We start from the raw sequence: 20997 nt of genomic DNA, 5'->3' as shown, positions 1-20997 counted from the left end.
GTTTCCATAGGTTACCTGCATGGGGCAGAGGTGCTGGTGGCTACCAGGGAAGGGCTGGGAGCTGGGGCTGGCAGCTCAGCACCTGCAATGGATCACCCCCTCCATGGTGACCTTTGGGATGGTGCCAGCATGGGGACTGCAGGGCAGCCCTGCTGCCAGCAACCCTGAACAGCGAGCTGAGCACAGAATGCCCAGTGGGGACACTCTGTGTGGGCCAACACAAGTGGAGCTCCTCCAGATTCAGAGGATGTACACATAGACCCACACATACATGCAGTATGTATGAGAGTGAGCCAGATCCAAGCTGCAGTCGCCTTTGGGATTTTCCAGTCTTCTCCAGGGACAGAAGATGGAAATCTTTCCCCCAGCTCAGTATTAAGGCGCTGTGTGGCACCGTCATGTTTTCCTCATTTCAAAAGCAGAGTGCAAGCCAGTGGCACTCCCTGGGGCACCAATTGCTCTCTGGATGCACAGCTCAAAACTTGCCTTTGCTCTTGTGCTGCTGGAAATGGAAAAGGTCAGTGATTGGGACTGAGGAAGATCAGCCCTCCCCATCTCCTGCACAGAGACAGCCCTTCAGCAAAGCAAACAAAACTGAAGTGAGCACAGAATGGGCACCCTGGGCTTGATTTTTAAAGGGATTTAGGTGACAGTTACCAATGGAGCCAATAGAAGCTCATGCTTAAAACCGTCTTGGATAAAACCAATTACAGCACGGTTCAGAAGAATCCTGCAGCAGGGAGAGCATCCCCTGCCCCTGCTCCTTCCCAAGGGATATGCAGGGCTATAACTATTGAGGGGCCACCCATTTACCCATGTCCCCCCACCCACCAGGCTCCCAGGGTACAGCCCCAACCCAGTGACACCCATCAGAGTGGGGACAGAGCCTGGTGGGACGGCAGGTTTGGAGGTGATGGCTGTATTAATGACAAACATTTAGTTTAAAACATTCATTTCCAAGCAGCGTGAAACTATGTTTAGGGGGAAAAGGGTTTCCAGCAAAGTCAAAAATTGAAACCATTTCATTTGCAGTCAAGCAAAACACTGTTTTCAGGTCGATTAACCCATGGGAAAGAATTATTGCTGTAGTGGTATTGCTTCATTTAGAAAATCCAGGAACAAAATTCTTGGACTTTTTGGAATCTTTTCCTCTTCTTCTCTTCTAATCTGACCCAAATTTATTCAGTGAGTTCACGTCAGACTGCCAGGCAGGGAATGGGGCCAGCAACATTCTCTTCTCCCCACTGCAGGCTCTCAGTAGATGCCCTTCACTCTCTTGTTGTCCGGGTCAAACGGGGACTTGGTGTGTGCCTGGGCAGGGTAACGCACTCCCATCCTCTCCAGCTCATAGCTGCCACTCCTCACAAAATCCAGTGAGACCTGCAAGGCAGAGAACCCCCTGTTAGGCACAGCCAGGCTCCCCCACCCCCTAGCCCCATATCTGAACCCTCCCCACACTTAGGGGACTCTCCCATGCAACCCTACAGCAGTGATTTCTGCAGATAACCCAGCTCTGCCATCCCAGGAGGATGCACAGAGAGGAGGAAAGTAGATTTTTAAAAGCATGGAGTTAAAGAAACCAATATTTCTTTTTTGGGGGGTTGTTTTTGTTTTTTCAACAGCATCCAAGTCGGGTGGTCTCACAAATAGACTCTGGGTGGGCAGCAGGGGGATGCACACCCAATGGGGTCAGTCCCCAGTATCGCCCAGCCAGACACTGCTTGCAGGAGAGGACCACACTAGCATCTCCCTGCAGATGCCCCCTTCACCAGTACCAGCACCCAAAATGCCTTAATGCAGGGAAAGATCCCTGCCCACACAGCAAACCCCGTCACGGCGTAAATCAAGCGGGAGTTAGGCACAGGGAGCAGGGAGATTAAGGCTGTGCATTAACATCTGCTTAATGAGCGCCGCGTTCCGCAGGCGGCTGCACAATGAGCTGGCAGGGCTGGGGCCCCGCAAACAGCCCCTGTAAGCACAACTGCTCCCTGCGGCGTCTGCAGCTGTCAGACCCATTGTCGGCCCCATTGTCGGCCCTATAGGCACAGAGAATTTCCTACAGCGAGGGAAGAGAGGGGAAAGTTGTCATCGATGTGCCCGGCGGGGTGCACTCAGTGCTGCTGTGCCGCATTGGTGCCTCGCTGCAGGCAGGAGAGGGCTGTCCCCGTGCCACCTCCATCCCATCACCTCCATCGCACTGCCTGGGGCAGGCAGGGGTGGCTGGGAGAGAGATGGCAGGGAAGGGAGAAACCTAAATATAGGGGGAAATAGTCATAATAGGGGTCCCAGGATTGGAGACTCCACTGCTGCATCCCAAAGCCTGCAGCCACCTCCTGGTTTTGGGACAGGGACAGCCTGAAACCCCTTAAATACTCACTGAAATATTCCTGCACAGCTCCCCAAAGGAAATGAGCAGTCCTGAGCCCTGCATCCCCCTGATCTGCACACATCCCCATCCCTCTCCCTGTGCCAAATGGCACAAAGCTGCCCTGAGGAGAAACCTATTCTTTGCCCCAAAATAGAGAGATGTTGCCCCGGGAGGCTGCAGAGATAGCTCATACCCTGAACTGCCTGACTCAGGATCACTGCACTAACACAGGATTAAACATTAAGGCAAGCCAGAGGATTAAAGCACAAGCATATGTGCTGCAAGAGAGCCAGTCCCAAGGGACATCACCCAGAGCCCTCTGTCCCCACATAGGCCCACAGCTCTCTGTCTATAACACACTGCTTAACGAGGGCACCTGATTTACCAGCCAGGAGTCTCCCAGGGTTAATTAGGAACCTGCCGTTCCCCTATTGGCTAGTCGCTCCCATAATGTCAGTTAATTTACCACCGCAATTAAATACTTGCTTGCAATTAACATCTGAGAAAGTGCTGGGGGTGGATAGCAGTGGCAGGGCCATGCTGTGTGGCAGTCTGGATGCCACCAGTGAGGACAGTGCAGCATCTGAGCTGCAGCATCGTTGCCCATCTCGTCCTGTGCCACCACCACTGTGCATGGGGGAGGGACACGAGGGTGCAATGTCTCTCACCCCAGCTGCCAGCAACATATTTGTGCATATGGCTTCCAACACGGGTGCTGTGCATCCCTGCCAACCCTTGGGCACAGGGAGGGACGTGGCAGTGCCATACTCACGGGTCCCCCCGCAGGATTGCGGATGTAACCGTAGGCGATGGTTTTGTCAATGGCAAAGCCAAAATCTGCCCGGCGGATGTGGCCCACCACCTCGCCATCCCTCCAGATGGCCTCGAGGCCAAACATCGGCACCTTCCTGTAGGGTGAAGGCAGGAAAGAACCAGGTTGGAATGGCACAAAGCAGAGGAAGGGGGGTTGGAGGCGGCAGCCCCATGTGCTGGGGCTCCCCCTGGCATGGGAGCTGCAGCCCTCACAGCCCCCTCTGTTTTGCAGTCAAATCCTCTCCAGCTTGATTCACAAGCCCTCCTGCTGCTCTGGTTGCAACACGATCAACCCACTCCCTGTCACACTGTTTCCAGCTCCCATTAAGTATCTAGCAGGGAATGTGTGGTGGGACTTAAATTAGAGCCTGAATTAGAGCACAGAAAGCAGCTGAGCAGGTGGGAGCTGAGCCCCGTGTGCATGCATGGGGCTGGGTGGGAGCTCTGTGAGTCTCATCACACTGGCACTGGGTGCTAAGGAGCATGGAAGTGCCCCAGGGCATTGCACTTACTCATCCGTGGTGAAGCAGACGAGGCGGCGGAAGATGCCTGCAGCTTTTTGGGCTTCCACGGCCTCCCGTCCCAGGAAGGGAATGCTGGACTTGAGCTTGCAGGTGAATGCCAAGCCTGCTTCCAGTGGTGTATCATCAGAGCGGAGGTCTGCGTGCCAATGTCTGTATCCTGCAGAGAACAAACAGGGGTCTCCCTGCCTCGGTGAGCAAAAGCTGGAGACTGGGATAGCAGCCTGTTGGGCATCCCTTGCTTCACTCGGCCTTGGACAAAGCACCTTCAAGAGAAGCCCACAGATGGGAAAGTTGCTCTGGTGCCCTCCATCCTCATTAACCCACCCCCATGCTGGGAACAACACATCTGCACATTAGGTCAGAAGCAAAGCAACCAGTGCTGCCGTAAGGAGAAGCTCAAACCTTTCTCGATGCTGAGGCTGTCGATGGCTCTGTAGCCAGCATTGGCGATGCCATGCCGGGCGCCCACCTCCATCACTGCCTGGTACACCCTGACACAGTTCTCCCGGGGCACGTGCAGCTCCCAGCCCAGCTCACCGACGAAGGACAGCCTCATGGCACGCACCTGCAGAGTACAAAAGCCCCAAATCCCTGAGGGCAGAGCAGGGCTGTGCAGTGTGGCATCAACCGTCGGTCAGCAGCAATGCTCCCACACCAGCCGGACCTTTGTCTCCCTCTGCTGATCCAGTACACCCTATGAGCACTGCATCCCTCTGTCCCTGAAATCTGCTGTATTGCTGGTGGGGTAGAGAAGTCAGATCCCAGTGGGACCGTCCTACTGTGAGCTCTCTATGTGGCACTTTGGGGATGCATCCCACCCCCAACAGCTTCCTGCTGGCACCCAGGGCTGAGCCCAGCATCCCCACCCACACCCTGCCCACCCCACGAGGATGCTCAGGATCCCGCAGCAGAGGCAGTGCTCTGTAGCATCGCTCCCAGCAGTGTAATTAATCCAACACTGAATGCACAGAGCCCCAACCAGGCTGCTGCTGCAGGAAACCAGGCATCCTGACAATAAGGCCAAGCCATTTGTTGTAGGAAACCTGTATGGTTGGAAAATGTGGGGTACCGGGTGTTAGGCTTGCATGGAGAGGAACAGGGGCTGCATACAGGTGTGTAACACACAGAGCACGCCCAGAGGGAGCAGAGGTTTCTGTTCAGCTTCCAACAGAGCTATGAAATAGCATCAACTCCTGAGTCTTTGAGCAACAGTTCAAAAGCATTTTGATTATTCTAGAAAGCTCAAACCCGAACGTCACCCCACACCCAGCAGTGAAATTCAAACGGGGCCCTTTCGCTGCTGTTTAATACAATGAGAGACACTATATATACACGTTCACAAACCAATTGGTAATTTCCAGAGTCATTAACTCTGCAGGAACTCTCCTCTCTCACCAGCTGATTCTGTTCAACCTCTGTGTTAATGCACAAAAACCTCAGAGCTCCCACTTTGGGCTGCTGGGCTGCGTTCAGCCCCTCTGAGCTCACCCAGAGAGGGCAGAAAAGCTGTTCTTCCTTTCAATCAGGGCATTTGCACTTAAAAGACACCAAAACGTTTCTGTGAGCAGTTTTCTCCCTTGTAGGACAGGATTATTATTATTATTATTATTATTTTTTTTTTTTTTTTTTGCAAACTTGAAGCAAAATGCAAATAAACCAATGACACTCCAGCAGATGAGAACATTGCTACACCTTTCAGAGGGATAAGTGGATTATTAGAAGATGCTGCGAGGCTGTCACAGCTCTCACAAGTGAGGACTGTAGCCTGTCAGTACTCCCAGTGATATGTGGTGAGCTGCAATCAGGGCTGGCCTTAGGGTCCCCCGTGCCTCCATCCCGTCTCTGGGGGTGCCTTACTTAAAGTGCTCTGCGCCCTGACGAGGCTCTTCCTCACCATCCAAATGGCCGTTATTTGATTTAGCAGCAAGCCTTTCAGCAGCTGGCTGCATTCGAATTAAAGCCACTTTAACTCCTAATGAAAAGTGTCCACGTGTGTGGCTTAACCCAATTTCACTCCTGTCCCATTCCCTGCTCCAATGGCAGCTGGCACAAAGTTTATGGCTGCACCCCCAGGCATCCAGGACCACAGTGTCACTGTCCCCATACACACCCCTGGGGTGGCATCAAGCCCCATCCCACCAGTGCCACCAACACTCACCCCAGTGGGGCAATTCTCATAGCACAGCATGGAAGTATTTTGTATGGGGTAATTGTCAATGGGAAACCAAGATAAGCCCGCAGAAGGGTTTTCCCTGATACCAACATTTGCACAATGTTTTGACACTTTGTGGCCACAAACTCTCCTGTTCAGTGCGTTTTAGGCTACATCAGCACACAACATGGCATAATCCCCAAGCAAGCAACACTTTCCCTGGGGATGACTTCAAATAAAGCCCATCCCTGAGAGCAGGGGGCTCTTTTTGGGGTCACAAACCAGGCAGGTGGAGAAGGAGGAAGAGCAGGAGGAGGAGAAGGAGGAGGAGAAGGAGGAAGAGGAATCCCTGCTGTTATTTTCTTGAGCCACTTTCAGGAAGATTTGCAGTGAGTTCCAAAATTGCATTATTTCCTACAACACCATCAATAAACAAATGGAAGCACTGTTTCCTGCTACAGCCACTGTTACACCAATGGATGCTATGCAGAGACCCACGTAACCGGTATCACTGCACTACTTCAGCTGATTTCTGCCTAGAACTCAAAGCGTATTCTTAACCACCATTTCCAGTTACAAGGGCTTAGCTGGAATTGACTGGGCATGTCATCAAGCAAGTAAGCAAGAAAATGAGATTCTGTTTCCCAGCCGTGCTGTTTTCTTGCTGAATGACAATCTTGGGAAAAAAAACCAGTATCTGAAAACACATTGGCTCCCCCTGGGTGGGCAGTGGGGCTGGATTCCCCTCATCACCCCCAAGGCTCAGCCCCTGGCACGTGGCCATCCCCATGTCCCATTGCATAACCGCAGACACGAGCACTGAACTCTCAGCAAATGCAAAATGATCCGTGCTTAAACAGAAAGCTTAAGGTTGTCAGGCTTCTTCTGTGATCAAATGCACTGAGTCCTCGGGCTCCTCAGCCCTTCCAGGAAGGATGTGACACATTTCATATTAAATTGTCCCTACCTCTCTCTTTTTTTTTTTTTTAAGGGTAAAGGAAGGGATCTGGAGTGTCACGTAAATCTCTCTATCACCAGTGCTCATCCCTCATCTGCCTGAGGGCCCTCAGCTCCCTCCAGCATCACCATGCACAAGCCACCATGCCCAGTTCCCATCGTGGTTTTTGGCTTTTTCCAACAAAAAACAAACCCAAAACTTGTCTGCACACTGCAGAGGAAACCATTTCCCAGTGAAGACATTCAACAAACCCATAGGCAGTAGAAGACATCCCTTGGGACCCCGAGTGCTGTCCTACCGTGCATCCTGCAGCTTTCACAAGCCTATGGGTGGAGAAGGGGAAGGCCTCATTGCTGAGGTCGGTGTCCAGCAGCTCTTGCAGCACAGTGCGGCTGTGGGGGAACAGCAAAGCAGAGAGCTCACTGCTCTCCTCCTGGTGAGCATCAGCTGCTTTCTCAGCAGGTTGGATATATAGCAAAGATTTCTTCTCCAAAAGAGCAGTGAGGTGTTGGCATGGGCTGCCCAGGGAGTGGTGAATTCATCATCCCTGGAGGTGTTTAAGAACTGTGGAAATGTGGCACTTGGGGACAAGGTCAGTGGGCACGGTGGGATGGGTTGGGGATCTTATCCCACGAATGGGGCTCAGGGAAAGAGGCCACAAGCCCACTCACCTCAGTGGACCCTGCAGGCTCATCATGCCCAGCTCCTCCGAGCAGTCGATGAGTTTGCACTGCAGCTTCATGTCCTGAAGCACTGTGGTGATGTGTGACCAGTTGTGCTGAGCCACGGCCCCACCGATGGCCAGGTAGTAACCATCTCCTGGAAAATGACATCCCCCAACCCCAACAGTGCTTTAAGATCAATGGCACTGGGCTGGGGGTGATGCTGTGTTCAGTGTAAGTCAGGATGTGGGGCCATGAAAAAAGGAGCACTTTGAGCAACTCTGGTAGGTGCTGCTCCACTCTTATGCAAGCAGTTTTAAGGGCTGAAGTCAAAGGTAGCATAATGCAAGTGCTTTTGGCCTCCAAAGGACCACAGGAGCCTCACAATTCACTGCATTTGCTTTCCTTTGCATGCAGCTTCCCCAGTCAAAGGGGGGAGTTCAGAGACACTGCCCACACCAGCCCTGCTGATGGAGCTTTTGCCAGCTGCCCAAGCCCTGGAGATACGTGGGAGAAAACATCATGGAAAGAGAAAACTCTCTGTTCTTGAGGAGAACAGCAAAAAATCTTAATGTTTTGTCTAAGAAAGAATCAATGTCGTGGCGTGGAGGAAGAAGGGAATGGTGCATCGGAGATGGGCTGAACCTCTGCATGTGGGAGATGGGAGCCTCCTTTGTGCTGGGAATCCAACCCCACTGCAGTCCTGTAATGTAACTTCACTGGGGCTCAGGGTTAGGGAGGGGTAGGCAAGGAGTTGTGCGTGTGAGTATGAGGAGGAATTTCATCTTGTTGATAATCCTGGGTGAAAAATTCCCAAGGATGTGGTTTAGGAGCTGATTATTGCGCGATCGATCTTTCCTCTTCCTTTCCTGCCACTACAAAATTACTCTCTGATATTCTGTCATAACGATAATAAGTGCAGCCACCTACTGTAATTGGAAGAATAGACTCGTTCCTATTCAGCTTCTCCATCACCTGTCAAACCCTGCAGCTCTGCCAACCACTCCCCATCACCACATTGCCCCTGAGCACTGGGGATAAAGGGGTGTGGGATGCCAGAGTGCCACAGCACAGCACAGCACAGTGCTGCCAGTGGTGCTGCAGCCCAATTTGGTGCCCTCCTCCCCTGCTGCTCCCTAATGCCATTTCTGCCCTCAGGGCTGGCTGCTCTGCTTCCTTTCAGTTCGCCTTTATGGCAGCTGATAAGGGCTCTGGGAGAGGTCAGAGCACCATCCTGGCCTGAAGAAACCCAATAACACCGACGAGCAGCACAAGCCCCCGGCACAAAGGGGATAATTGGGTTATAGACAGCGAAGGGTGGAAGTGGAAAAAAACAGGTGGCTGCCATTAGATAAATGCTATCAGCACTGCGCCCGCGGCCACGCATGGTCCTGAGCACAGCGAGGACAGAGAGCCCTGTGCTGAGCCCATCACTGTGGCTTCCCATCCCACTGCTGGGAGCATCCCGAGGATGCAGCTGCATGCCTGGCTCAGGCTGGAGGCACAAACCCCATTGCCCAGGGTTTTACCTTGGAAGGCAGGGGCCAGCGGGGAGCTGGGGTCACCGGGGCTGATCCTGCTGACGGTCAGGTCGCTTTCCACCCCTCCACGTTTGTTCAGCATGCAGGTGTACACGGTGCTGCCTGTGGGAGAGACATGCTGCCCACCTGCCCTGCCCAGCAATGGGGAGCATCAACACTTATCCCAATTCTTAAACAAACCGATTACTACCATTGCACCTGGGTGCACCGTGCCCTACCCAGAGATGGGAGCAAGGCTTTTTTCCCCTTAGGGTTGTAACATGCATGGAACAAAAGCTGGTTTGGGTCCCCACTGCGCGCTCTGGTTCAGGATGCCCCACGCACAATGAGAGGGGCTGGCGGTACCTGGCGCTTTGCTCACATCAGCACTGAACAGCCAGTTGGCTGCTTTGGTGGCTTCGGGGCCAACCAGGTAGAACTTCCCAAAATAAGACATGTCGAAGAGAGCCAGGGCATTTCTGCACGTCAGGCATTCCTTCTTGATCTAAAATTAAAGCAAACACGCTGCTGAAACCATTTACGTAATGAGAAGCACCACCAGGATACACACCTGGTGACTTAAAAGTTCACTGGAGGGCTTCAAAATATACATGAAAAGTCAGTGTTAAGTGTGACAAGTCAGTGTACGCCCTGTCTCATTCCTTATGTCAGTAACACAGTGAGAGCTATCAATAATAATGGTTCATCTGATCAAACCAGGCATTCCCTCCCCCATTTCCATCGGGTCCCTTGCTCTGCACTGCAGTTTGGGGACACTGAGCTAGCTGGGGAGCCAATGCTCTGCGGATGAAGCTTCCCCAAGATGGTTCCATTTCTTTCCTTTGGGAAAGCAGCCATAAAACTCACATGGCCTCTTCTGAGCTTTCCAAGCACAAGCCATGCGTTTTCGTTCATTTTCAGAGAACGTTGCCCCCAGCTTTGAGTTTCCATCCCCCTGAGCCTCCCCAGCTCTATCCAAAGGCAGAGTGCTGCAGGTGCTCTGGGGCCTCCATCACCCCCACCAGCTCCAGATGTGCCCCCACCCCGCACTCACAGTGTTGTGATGTGGTGGAAAGTCGAAGGTGTATTCATCTGCCAGCAGCTGGTTGTAGGTGTATTCCCTGTGCCGCTCCCGGCTGTAAGCACCATAATAGTCATAATCCAGAACCTAGGAGAGAAGTGTGAGGATGGGGGGGAGGTAATAGGAAGAACCCCGAAGCCAAAGGGCTGCTCCACACCATGCAGGGAGAGGCAGAGGGATGTGGGACATGGCTGAACTGGTAGGTCCTCATCTGGGTGCCTCTTCCCACAGCTCCCAATGTACAGAAGGGACACCAGTGCCCCCTATTACGGCTGCCTGTTGCAGAGGGGCAGGCAGACACGCACACAGAACTCCTTCTGCTTATTGTTAGAGTGAATTAATGGATGTTTTCATGGACCTGTTCTGGGGAGATGCACTGCTTTCAGGGCAGCACGCCCTGCACACCCGGCACTGTGCTTACCGGAGCTGCTCCTCCTGGGCTGAACCAACCTGGCCGCTCCCAGCCATGCCTCTCCTGGAACACACAGCCCTGCTGGAGCAGCTCCTGCTTGAGACAAAGCCAGAGAAATGGGAACAAAAAGGTTAAAAGCAGCCCTTTTCTCTGAGCCCTCCTCCAGCCACCTGCAATGTACGCTCAAAAACCAACTTGCAACCCCTTGGCATCAGCTATCAGCAGCCAAAATCAGCTCCTGGGGTTGCCCTCTAAGCCAGCAGAACTCCTCGTTGCCCTATGGACTGGCTGATGTTTGTGTCCCCCTTACAACACTACGAGCACCAAAACCTGCACTGCACAAATCACTGCTTCAGCACTGAATTTGCACTGCACTGAATGCAGATAGCACCAATCTCCCCAACGATTTCCATAATTACACCAATAACATCAGAGATTCACACAGCAACCTTCTCATTCCTGCTCTGCGCTCTCAGGAAAATCTCTCCATGAGCAATTAATTAGGGATCCATTAAGATATTTTTGTTGGGTACCTCCATTCGGAAAAGAATACATTTTGCAGAATATTTCAGCAATGATTCAGTGCCTATTTATAAAACGCAAGCACATGTACTGGAGCTGCATGCATAAATACCAGGCTGTCAGTCAAATGGGCATTGCTTATTAGACACATTATTAAAAAATAAATTGCATTCTCGGTGACAGAAAACAACGGAGCTGTCAACCAAACATCGGGGGCCGGTGGAGAGGAATGTCTGTTTTACTGCTCTCTGTCGGAAGAGGGATGCTGCAGTGTGAATTTGCAGTCATTGGAAAGGGCTCAGCTCCCTGCTGGGCTCTGTGAGTGTTTTTGGGGCTCTGCTTTGAACTTTTTCATCATCCGTTGACCTGCGCTACGTTGAGTCATAGGGGAATGTTTGGCATCTCCACCATCTAACTTCCATTTGGGGTCAGCCCACCCCAGCATCCCTGCGTTGCGCAGCGGGGTGAGCAGTGCCACGCTGATGGATGGGAGCAGGGACGCACGGGGGTGCCCACCTCGTGCAGAGGGTCCTTCCTCATGTTGCGCCCTGCCAGCGGCTCATCGTGGGGGAAGACAACCGAGTAGTTTTTGGCGTAGGACTCGTGGCTCCGTTCCCGGATCCAGCAGTTGTTGTCGGTGAGGGAATGGTGGAACCTCCTGAAGGGCAGAGAAAGGGATGGTGAGCGTAGGATCCCCAGGCACAGCCTGGCAGTGAGAGGTGCTGGCGGCTGCCGTGGTGTAAAATTGTGATTTCTACTCCCTTTTGTAGGGAGGAGAGCAGAGAAACCCAAATCACATCTCTTGCCCATCAAAATGCTTGTCCCCATGGCTCTGCCATCCCTTGGCCCTGTCAGATTTACCAGAGCAGGATATAACCCCACTGGGGAAAAACAAGAAACGAGAGAAATTGAGGTTAATTCTGCCCTGATTCAGCACTGGGCAGACCTCAGAGAGCTCTTCTTGCACAACCCAGCCTGAAATGCAAGAAGAGGAAGAGAGCCACAAGCATTCCTCGCATTTTTCATCCAATTCTCCCTAGACTGAAATATAAATAAAACCCAAAGCATTTTAAATTTGTTTGACATGCTTTCCTCTTTCAAATAGAAAGATCTCCTTGAAGGAATGTGCCAGTTCAGCACGGGTTCGGGGTGTTGTTGCCATACCCTGTGCCATAGCCCTGTGATTCCTGGACTGTCACCTCTTGGCTGGTGGCATCTCTCTTGTCCCCATTGCCCAGAGCCCCCAGTTCTGTAGAGCAGCAGGCAGAAGGCAAGGCAAAATGTAACATACAGGACCTTTCAGAATGGTATTTTTGGCTTTCTTCCCCACTCTGCCCACATGTGACAGGTGGCAGGGGACACATGGTAGGGACACATGGCAGTGGACACATGGCAGGGGACGTCCCCAGCCCTGCCACCACCACCACGCTGCATTTTGACAGCAGGGAGAGGAGCAACAGCTGCCAGATGAAATATTTACAAGCGAGTGATTTGAGAGGATAAATATTTAAATGTGAGGGAACGGGAGTTATTTAAAGAGGAGCTCAGTAATCATAATAAAGAAAATAAATAAACAACAAAACAGGACTGCTATCAGCTTGACAAGCACAGGAAAGGCAGAGCACCAGAAGGATGGAGCACCCCAAGGAGCCAGGGCTGTGCACGGCCACGATGCCCAATGGCACAGCAGCTGGCAAAGCACCATTGCTGTGGTGGGGCCATGGGGTTGCTGCCTGCTTTGCAAACCAGCATAGGTTGGATATGAGCAAAAAGTGTTTTACAATAGGGGTGGTGAGGCGTTGGCACAGGTTACCCAGAGAGCTGGTGGATGCCCCGTCCCTGCAGACAGCCAGGGTCAGGCTGGAGGGGCTCCGAGCACCCTGTGGAGCTGTGGGTGTCCTTGATCACTGCAGGGATTGGGACCAGATGGCCTTTTAGGGTCCCTTCCAACTCAAACCATTCTGTGATTCTATGTGTTAGCAGCAGCTCCCGTGCTGGCTCCATGGTCTGTTTACCACCGTTCCCATCAAAGCAATGTGATTTTCACAGATCTATCCCTGACAAGCTTATTGCTGTCACAAGCAGCCCTGCAAGAAAGCCCAAACCCAATCAGACACGATTGAACAAGTCAAAAGCAATTACAGAGCCAACATCTGCGCAGCCCAAATCTCCCGGCCCATGCAGCGCTGCAGAGAGGGAGCACTAATCTTTCTCCAGTTGCAATCATCACCCCCGATTATTAACTTAGAAGATTAGGCACAGCACTAATTGAACAACAACACAACCCAAACATAATTACCCCGTCCTTCCTCAACACTGCAATCTCCTCGAGTCTGATGGACGCAGTTTGCGTAGAAGCAGAATGAGGCAAATGAGATAAATCCCACGTGTAAATTCATTACAGCCATGGGCCTAATTGATTCCAGCTTCTCAGGGGACAGGGGCTGTGGCACAGACACTGCCTAGACACCCGATTTGGACACCCACCCCCATGCTCCCCATTGGGTGCCAGCACAGCCTTGCCTGATGTCGTAGCCGTACATATCCTTCTCCGGCCGGCCGTGGATGATCCAATGGGCCAGCTCCTTCCCGCAGCCTCCTCCCAACATCATCCCTGGGGAAGAGGTGAGGACACCAATGAGGCCAAGCACCATCGCTGCCGGGCTGTGATGCTCACACTGGGATGCACGCAGTGGGGTTTCCTGCGCTCTCTTACCGGCGCTGTTGAAGCCGCAGCCGAGGAAGAAACCTCGGACTTCTGGAGCCTCCCCCATGAGAGGTTTGTGGTCAGCTGTGAACGACTCTGAAGGACACAGAGAGATGCATCAGCCAGGATCTGTCCCGTGGAGATCCTGCTCTGACCTCATCCTGCTCCTGCCATTGGTGGCTTCATTCCTCTTTCTATTTCTCTTTCACTGCTATTGATTCCTGCTGAGAAGTGCCAGGAATTTAAGCTACTCAGTGAAGCCATTGCTGCTGCCCAAAGCTCTTGTTCCCAACACAACCATCAGCCACATCCCTGGTGCACCTCCCACACGTGAAGGGCAGTGCAGAACACCCTGCTGGAGGTGTGCCATCCTCCCTGCATTAGGGCACTTTGTGCAACCGTGCAAAATGTGAGCTGGGTCTGCACTGCACCCAAACTTTGCTCCCATAATCACTGCAGGAACTCCCTCACTGAGGGGCAGCTTTCTGTTCTGGTGGTGAAATATTTACAGCACAGCAGAAAGAACAAGTGTTTGCTATTTGCTCCAGCCCAGCCTGATTCCTCTGTGGCAAGCAGACCAGCAGCACCTTTAAATCAAGAAAAGGAGGAGTGCTGACCCTTTGCAAATTACCCCACTGCATTACAAACACTTGACATCTATCTATAAGCTGTCAGCTGTCTGCTGGAGGCCCCCAGCTCCAACCACACCGCAATTCAATCAAAGCCAGGGCGCAGCCTCTGCATTATGCATGCTGCAGGGCCAGAGATGTGCCCTGCTTTCCCTTTGTGTACAGCCCAGCTCCTTCCCAGGGCTCTCCAGGGTTTCCCTTTAAGTGCTTCAGCAAGAAGGATATTTTTTTTTCGGCATGTGGAGGGTTTCAAGGCCAAATGCTTATGGCTCAACTCGATGGTGCCATCACTCCTACCTGCGTGGGCTGCAAGACACTGGAAGCAAACCAAATGTTTTCAGGCCTCATGCCTGAAACTCCACAGTCCACAATAATAGTATAAATAAAACTCCACAATAATAGTACAAATATCAGGAAAACAGCAGTCGCTACTTGAGAAAATGCTCCATTCTCAGGTCAGCAGCCCCAGCACCAGCTGGGACCTTTGTTTGTCCCCAAGCTCTGCACCATAAGAAGGCAGGGCTCAGCCTGGTATGCCACCTCCAGGAAAGTGACACCACTGCAGCCCCAGCATGGATGGGTCCTCTCTGTGTCTCTCAGGGTTTGGGCAGCCCTTCTTGTCCCCACCAGAATGCACACCCACCAGCACAGGCTCTGATCAGTGCTCCCACAAACCCCAATGTCCCACAGCATAGTGCAAGGAAGGGACAAATGGGATGTAAGTGCATGGGCTGGATCAGGAATAAGAGCGTAGGGCAGTGACAGCATGCAAGGATCTGCAGAGCTGTGTCAGCTCCTGCATCTCCAGCTCATCCCACAAAACTGCCCTCTTCTCCTAGCCTCCCTATCTGCTGGGACCCACAGCCTGAAAGCAGCAGATTGCTGCTCCCAGGCACTGCATTACCTGGCCCACAGACAGTGGATTTGATGCCCGTCCTTTCCAGCACCGGCACTCTGTTGATGGCACCCTGGATGTGCTGCATAAAAACATCCCAGTCCAAGTCAAAGAGGCTGAAGGCAAATTTCTCTGACACCTGAAGGTGGGAAACAGGAATCAGGACACAAATTAGAGCACAGCTGATGGGTAAGAGCTTCTCAGCCCTACCAACCTCTGTGGCCCCAGAAAATAGAGCTGCTTTGCAGATCCCAGTGGGTTTTTAAGAACAGCTCAGTACAGAGATGCAAAGCCAGCACCCAACCCAAAGCCCCTGCATGTTCTGTTGTACATTACAGATGTGTCAGGGGATGGACATCATCTGATGAAGGGACTCCCTCCTCCTTGGGACAGAGGCATTGAAAAATGCAGTGTAAGGGCTGGGGCAGAGCCCGAATTAAGATACAGGGACCCAGCAGAACAGCAAGGTTAGCCCTGAGCACTGCTTGGTTTCCTCATCACCTGCAAACCAATGGGGGCAATGCTCTCCTGAGCTCCCAAAATCAGCCCATGGTCAGGCTGGGCAGCGCAGGGCCACAAGGAGCTCACTGCTGCACCCGCCCCACTGATGTGGGTCCCCTGCAAACCTGCCTCGCTCCCTCAAGAGCCTCCCAGCACCGCTCACCTCCTCCCAGAAGATGGGGTTTGACTCATAGCCACCCACGGAAAGGGCATCGCCTTGGAGACGGAGATACACCGAGGCATCGTGATCCCGAACATTCGGCATGTTCTGCAGGAAGGGAGGTGCAGGAGTGAGCCAGGGCTGAGAGCTGCAGCAGCCCCAGCAGCCCCATGTGCCCACGAGCCCATCCCCACAGAGACATCTGAGCAGGTTGAGCGTGCAGCTGGACCACAGCTGGGCTGCACCACCCTCTGCACTCCCAACCTAACGGGGGAGAGGGAGCTCAGGGAGCCCCAAAATTTGGGTGCTTGATTCCAAGTGGCTCAATGGCTGCGGTCTGATCCCAGATCCTGCTCTGAGCTTGGCTTTGCCACCCACCTACATGGGTGAAAATAAAAGCACAGCAGCATGCAGCAAACGAGGGATTTGTGCCTGTGAATGATGAATAGGTGAACGTTTAGACAGAGCCAAGGTATTGTTGTAGGGCCTCCTGCATTCCTGTTGACAAATGAAATGAAGTGGATGGAACAGGATGCACTGGGGCTCGCAAGCTGCAGCCTCTGCTCTGAGCCTCTCCCTTGCTGTGTTTGCACAGCCCAGCAGAGCTACTGGGATGGAAAGGTGAACAGACACCAGCACTTCTGAATATGAGGCATCGAGGACTGAAAGCTCCAGCTCAGATTGTATCAGCAGGGTGGAAACTAATTAAAGTGTTACTCTGCAAGCCCTGGCACCTGAGTGAATGAAGTTTGCTTCAGCTCCTGAGCCGTTCTCAATAGCCAGAAGGCGGAACAGATTTCTCAGGGTGGTGCAGAAGTGCCTGGAGAGCTACAGCAGCTCTGCTCGTTCAGAAGGTGTTTGGCATCTTTATGAGCGCTGCTTTCAGACACCAAGCATGTCAGAGACCCTACAGTAATTCCACTGAGAACAAATAAATAAATAATAAAAAATGATCCTGCTAGTTGTAACATCATTAAATACTAAACATGGTTCTAATAAGGCAGGCAGCTGTCTGTGCTACCAGGGGGGTGAACGCAGAACCTGGTCCTGCAGCACAGGAGGGGGTCCTGGAGGTCCTGTGGGGCAAGGAGGGGTGGTTCTGTTTCTGACCATCACTGGAGCACACAGAGGAGCGGTGCAGGACCCACCTGGATACCCTCAATGCGTTCGGTCACCACGTAGGCGTGATGCATTGCCACCAGTGGCACGTGCACACCTGCCATCTGGCCCAGGGCACGCGCCCACACTCCTGTGGGGACACAGAGCACATCAGCTGGGGCACACAGAACACATCAGCTGGGGGACATGGGCTTGGTGCATCCCTGGCACATGCTGTGCAAAGCAGAGCTGTCCCATCCGTACCTGCACAGTTGACTACACAAGGAGTCTGGATGGTCCCATGGGCTGTCTCCACTGCATGCACCCTCTTCACCCCAAAGTCATCTGTTCTGACCTGGATGCCGGTGACGGGGCAGTTCTCTATGATCTGAAGGTGGAGAAAAAGAGGCAGAGTCAGAGCTGGGATCACCCCTGGCACTGGGAAAGGTGAAGCTCAGCAGGGTTCTGGCCATCTTTCTTTTGGAATAGTGACTCCTCTTACTGCTGACAGTAACACTCCTCTCCATTCCAGGCTCAAACCACACCTCTGCGTACCCACAGCTGCAGAGGACATTCGTTATGTCCATGCCTTGCACATGAGCTAAGCCACACACTGGTAATTCCTGCTTTGAGGAGTGGAGTGTGTTAGTGTGCCTTAAACCCAAGGAACCTGCCTTGGGGTCTCATCTTGCTCCTAATGGTCTTTTCTTCATCCTATACTTTCCCAGTTCCTCCCTCCTTTATCACCGTGACCCAAAGAGTCACCAAAGCCCAATATGACAACAATCCTTCAGGGCAAAGATCTAACTACTGGAGACAGAATTGGGGAAGGTGGAGGGCCAACAGGCATTAATTAGTAATTAGGCATTACCGTAGCACCTCTGGCTGTTGCTGCTCTGGCAAGGGTGGAGCAGGTGCCAGCAGGATCCATGGTGCCATCCTTGGGGACATACAGAGTGCCATACAGGTCGTCCACATTCATCAGTGGGTACAGCTCCTTGGTCTGTGCCGGGGTCAGGACGTGTGACTCTATGCCATACACCTTCCCCAGCTGCCAGCAGACAAGAAAACCATGAGCATGAACTCATCCCATGCTGGAGGAAACCCAAGGACAAAGTTTTGCTCCCCAGTCCCCCACATGGCCCAGGGATGACGTTGCTCTAAGGCAAACCCTCCATCTGGAGGTGGGTGTGATGATCTGCATGGGAATATGGGATGAGGCTGCACACAAGCTGCTCTGAAACTGGGAAAACGACGTCTGAAAGGGCAAAAAAGGATCATCTTTGCGCTTCATCTTGTCTGATGCCAACCCAACGAACCCCAACAGACCAACGCTATGTCCCAGGGGGATGCTGAGGGCTGATCCTACCGACATGAGCCGCTTGTACTCATCGAGGCGCTGCTTGTTGGAGGCGATAAAGAGCCCCCCGTTCTGCACCCAGCCCGTGTGCAGCCCCGTCTCGGCCGGCAGATCGCGGCTCACCACATCCCTCGTGTGCGCCAGCAGCTCCACCTCCACGTCGCTGGGACGGAGCTGCCACAGCAAACCTATGGAGGACAGCGTGGGACGGAGCCGAGTGGGACCGAGGTGGGAGCTCCGGTCGCTCCGTGGTTCCCCCCCTGTCCCGCTCGCGGCAGTGTCACCCCGCTGGGGCTCTTGCTCCATCTCGTGGCTACTTAGGAGAGCGACAGATCATGGATTTTTTGCTGATTATGGGTTAAATTAATAGGAAAAGGGGGGTTGGGGCTCTGTGGAGAACTACCCCTGAAAGACACAGCACCCGAAAATGATGGCCGAGTTAAACTCTTGTAGTTTCCCCCCTCCCTGCCAAAGAAAATTGGCATATTATTAACAATAATAGCAATAGCATTAATAATAGCAATCATGGCATCCTTACAGTTGGAAATGCCATCTCAGATCCCCAAGCTCATCCCACCATACCCACTGACACGTCCCTCAGTGCCACATCCCCATGCTTATGGAAGACCCCAGGGATGGTGACTCCAGCGCTCTCCATGCAGCTGTGACAGCACAGCACCTTTCTTTTGGAGAATAAAACGCTCCCCAGTATCCAATCTGAACCTCCCCTGCTGCAACATGAGGTCACGAACAGCAACAACAGGCTCCCATCCCTGCAGCTCACCAGCCGTGTGCCAGGTGGTGCCCGCTGTCAGGCGGTCCCTCTCCAGCAGGACGACGTTGGTGATGCCCAGTTTGGCCAGGTGATAGGTGGTCTGACAGCCCAGGCTGCCCCCCCCGACCACCACCACCTCGGCTGAGGCTGGGGGTGGTCGGCTGGGCCCCGTGCTCCCATTGCTTTCTTCTTTCAGTGTCTTCTGGTAAGGAACGCTCTTCTCGGCTGTGGGTCCTGTCGTGCTGCTGTAGGGTCGGGGGCTTCTCCAGGGGGCAGGCAGGCGACGGGGGGCAGCCACCCGCAGGGCACAGCTTATGTAGGACATGTCAACCTGCAGAGATCCCAGATTGTGAGCAGGGGTGCCAGCTGGTCACTATTGGGACAATGGTTGTATTGGTGACAGCACGTGCATGTTGGGCAATGGGTTGAGCAGCACCCAGAGCAGCATGGTGGCAGCGAGTGGAATCCAACAGGGGACAGCATGAGCTCAGACCCCCATCCACCAGGGAACTGTATCCAAACAGCAGTTTCCAAACACCCTTCAGAGGGGCCCAGCTTACAAAAAGGACCTGAAAATACACAAGGCGGCTCCTGGGCTCGCTGCCAGCCCACAGAAGCCACCCCTTTTCTCTGTGTGCTTTTCTTTTTTTCTTTTTTCCACGCGTTCAAAAGCCACGACAAAGGCGCAAGGTTTGCTCCTTATCAAAAGAAAACAGAGCAACGGCTGCTGGGGGGGATGGGGGGCAGATCAAGCCCTCCAGCCCTACACCACAAACTGGGGGCGTGCTTTGGGCACACACGGCTTTGGAGCAGTTTGCAGCGGGCTGCAGTGGAGCAGCAGGGTTGGGTTCTGCTGCAGAGCTCCCCCCCCTATGGGACCCCACTCACTGCCACCATGCAAAGCTGGGAAATCCCACCAGGAATCCCCACAGAAGATCCACGATCCACTCACCAGCAATGCTCGCGATGGCCGTGGGACGTCTGCCTTCCTCCGATGCTCTCCTCCTCCTCCTCCTCCTCTTCCGCACCGCCGTCCTCCGGCCCCGCTGCAAAAACATTAACCAGCTCCAACAGCCAACGGGGCCAAGCACAGCTTCCCCAGCCCTGGATGAGCTCTTACTCCTTTTCTGTCGCTCCGCCGTTCAACGACAAAGTCGGGAAGAATGGAGAAATGCAAAACGGAACGGAATTCTGACTTTTCTTCTCAGATTGGCTCCAGACAGCACGGCTGGGGGGGCTCACAGCCAGCAGGGCTCACCGGCTGCCAGGGAGCAAACAGAGCTCTTCAACATCTGCCCCTCCCGCCCCAGTTCCCAGCAGTTGCATTGGAAGAGCTGGGTTTAAAGGGATTTACAAAGTTCCTGAGGCAGACCCGTGAGTTCAAAGCAAAGGTGTGAACAGCAAAAAAAAAAAAAAAACCAAAAAAAAAAAAAAAAACCAACAAAACAAACATTTAGAAGCTGTACAAAAAGGTTTAATTTAAGGTTTAATTTAGTTCTCTCAGCACAAAGGTTTTGTGCTCCTCCTGCTCAGGAGGACCCTGTAATGAGGGCCTGTCTGGGCAGGAGGTGCAGTGCTTTAGAGGTTTGGATTCTGCTGCCTAGGCTGTGGGTTAAGGGGTTCTGCATGTTCAGCATCACCACTCCTGGGAGCCCCTGTTTATGCGTTGGATAGAACGCAGGATGGGCCTGCATCCAAATCACCCCACTCTGAAAAGAGCCTGAACAGAAGCAGAGGGGCTCAGTTGTTCAGAATTGGTCCATCTCAGGCATTTCTCTCCTTTTTCTAAAAGACAGAAAGAGTTTGTTTTAAAGAGAGAGCCCAAATTCCTCCACCAACCACTCCAAATAACCAAGTCAG

General features: G+C 53.0%; 1 protein-coding gene across 1 annotated transcript; it reads right to left on the bottom strand.

Annotated features, from left to right (window-relative positions):
• Positions 1–935: 935 nt before the first annotated feature.
• Positions 936–20440, bottom strand: SARDH (sarcosine dehydrogenase). The gene is made up of 22 exons (XM_042879210.1): positions 20258–20440; positions 20090–20183; positions 19147–19468; positions 18372–18550; positions 17874–18053; positions 17267–17390; positions 17053–17153; positions 15908–16012; positions 15253–15382; positions 13729–13815; positions 13536–13626; positions 11529–11670; positions 10500–10583; positions 10052–10165; positions 9364–9502; positions 9007–9120; positions 7487–7634; positions 7114–7207; positions 4108–4270; positions 3694–3862; positions 3141–3276; positions 936–1380 (listed from the first exon to the last, which is right to left on the bottom strand). Exons 3-22 carry the CDS (start codon positions 19460–19462, stop codon positions 1255–1257), a joined length of 2742 nt encoding a protein of 913 aa, XP_042735144.1. The 5' UTR covers positions 19463–19468; positions 20090–20183; positions 20258–20440; the 3' UTR covers positions 936–1254.
• Between the last annotated feature and the right edge of the window lie 557 nt (positions 20441–20997).

The sequence above is a fragment of the Lagopus leucura genome, unplaced genomic scaffold (genome assembly GCF_019238085.1).
Source record: "Lagopus leucura isolate 7727_CA_CO unplaced genomic scaffold, USGS_WTPT01 Super-Scaffold_100022, whole genome shotgun sequence".
NCBI lineage: Eukaryota > Metazoa > Chordata > Aves > Galliformes > Phasianidae > Lagopus > Lagopus leucura.
This window is presented reverse-complemented; position numbering and strand designations above follow the sequence as displayed.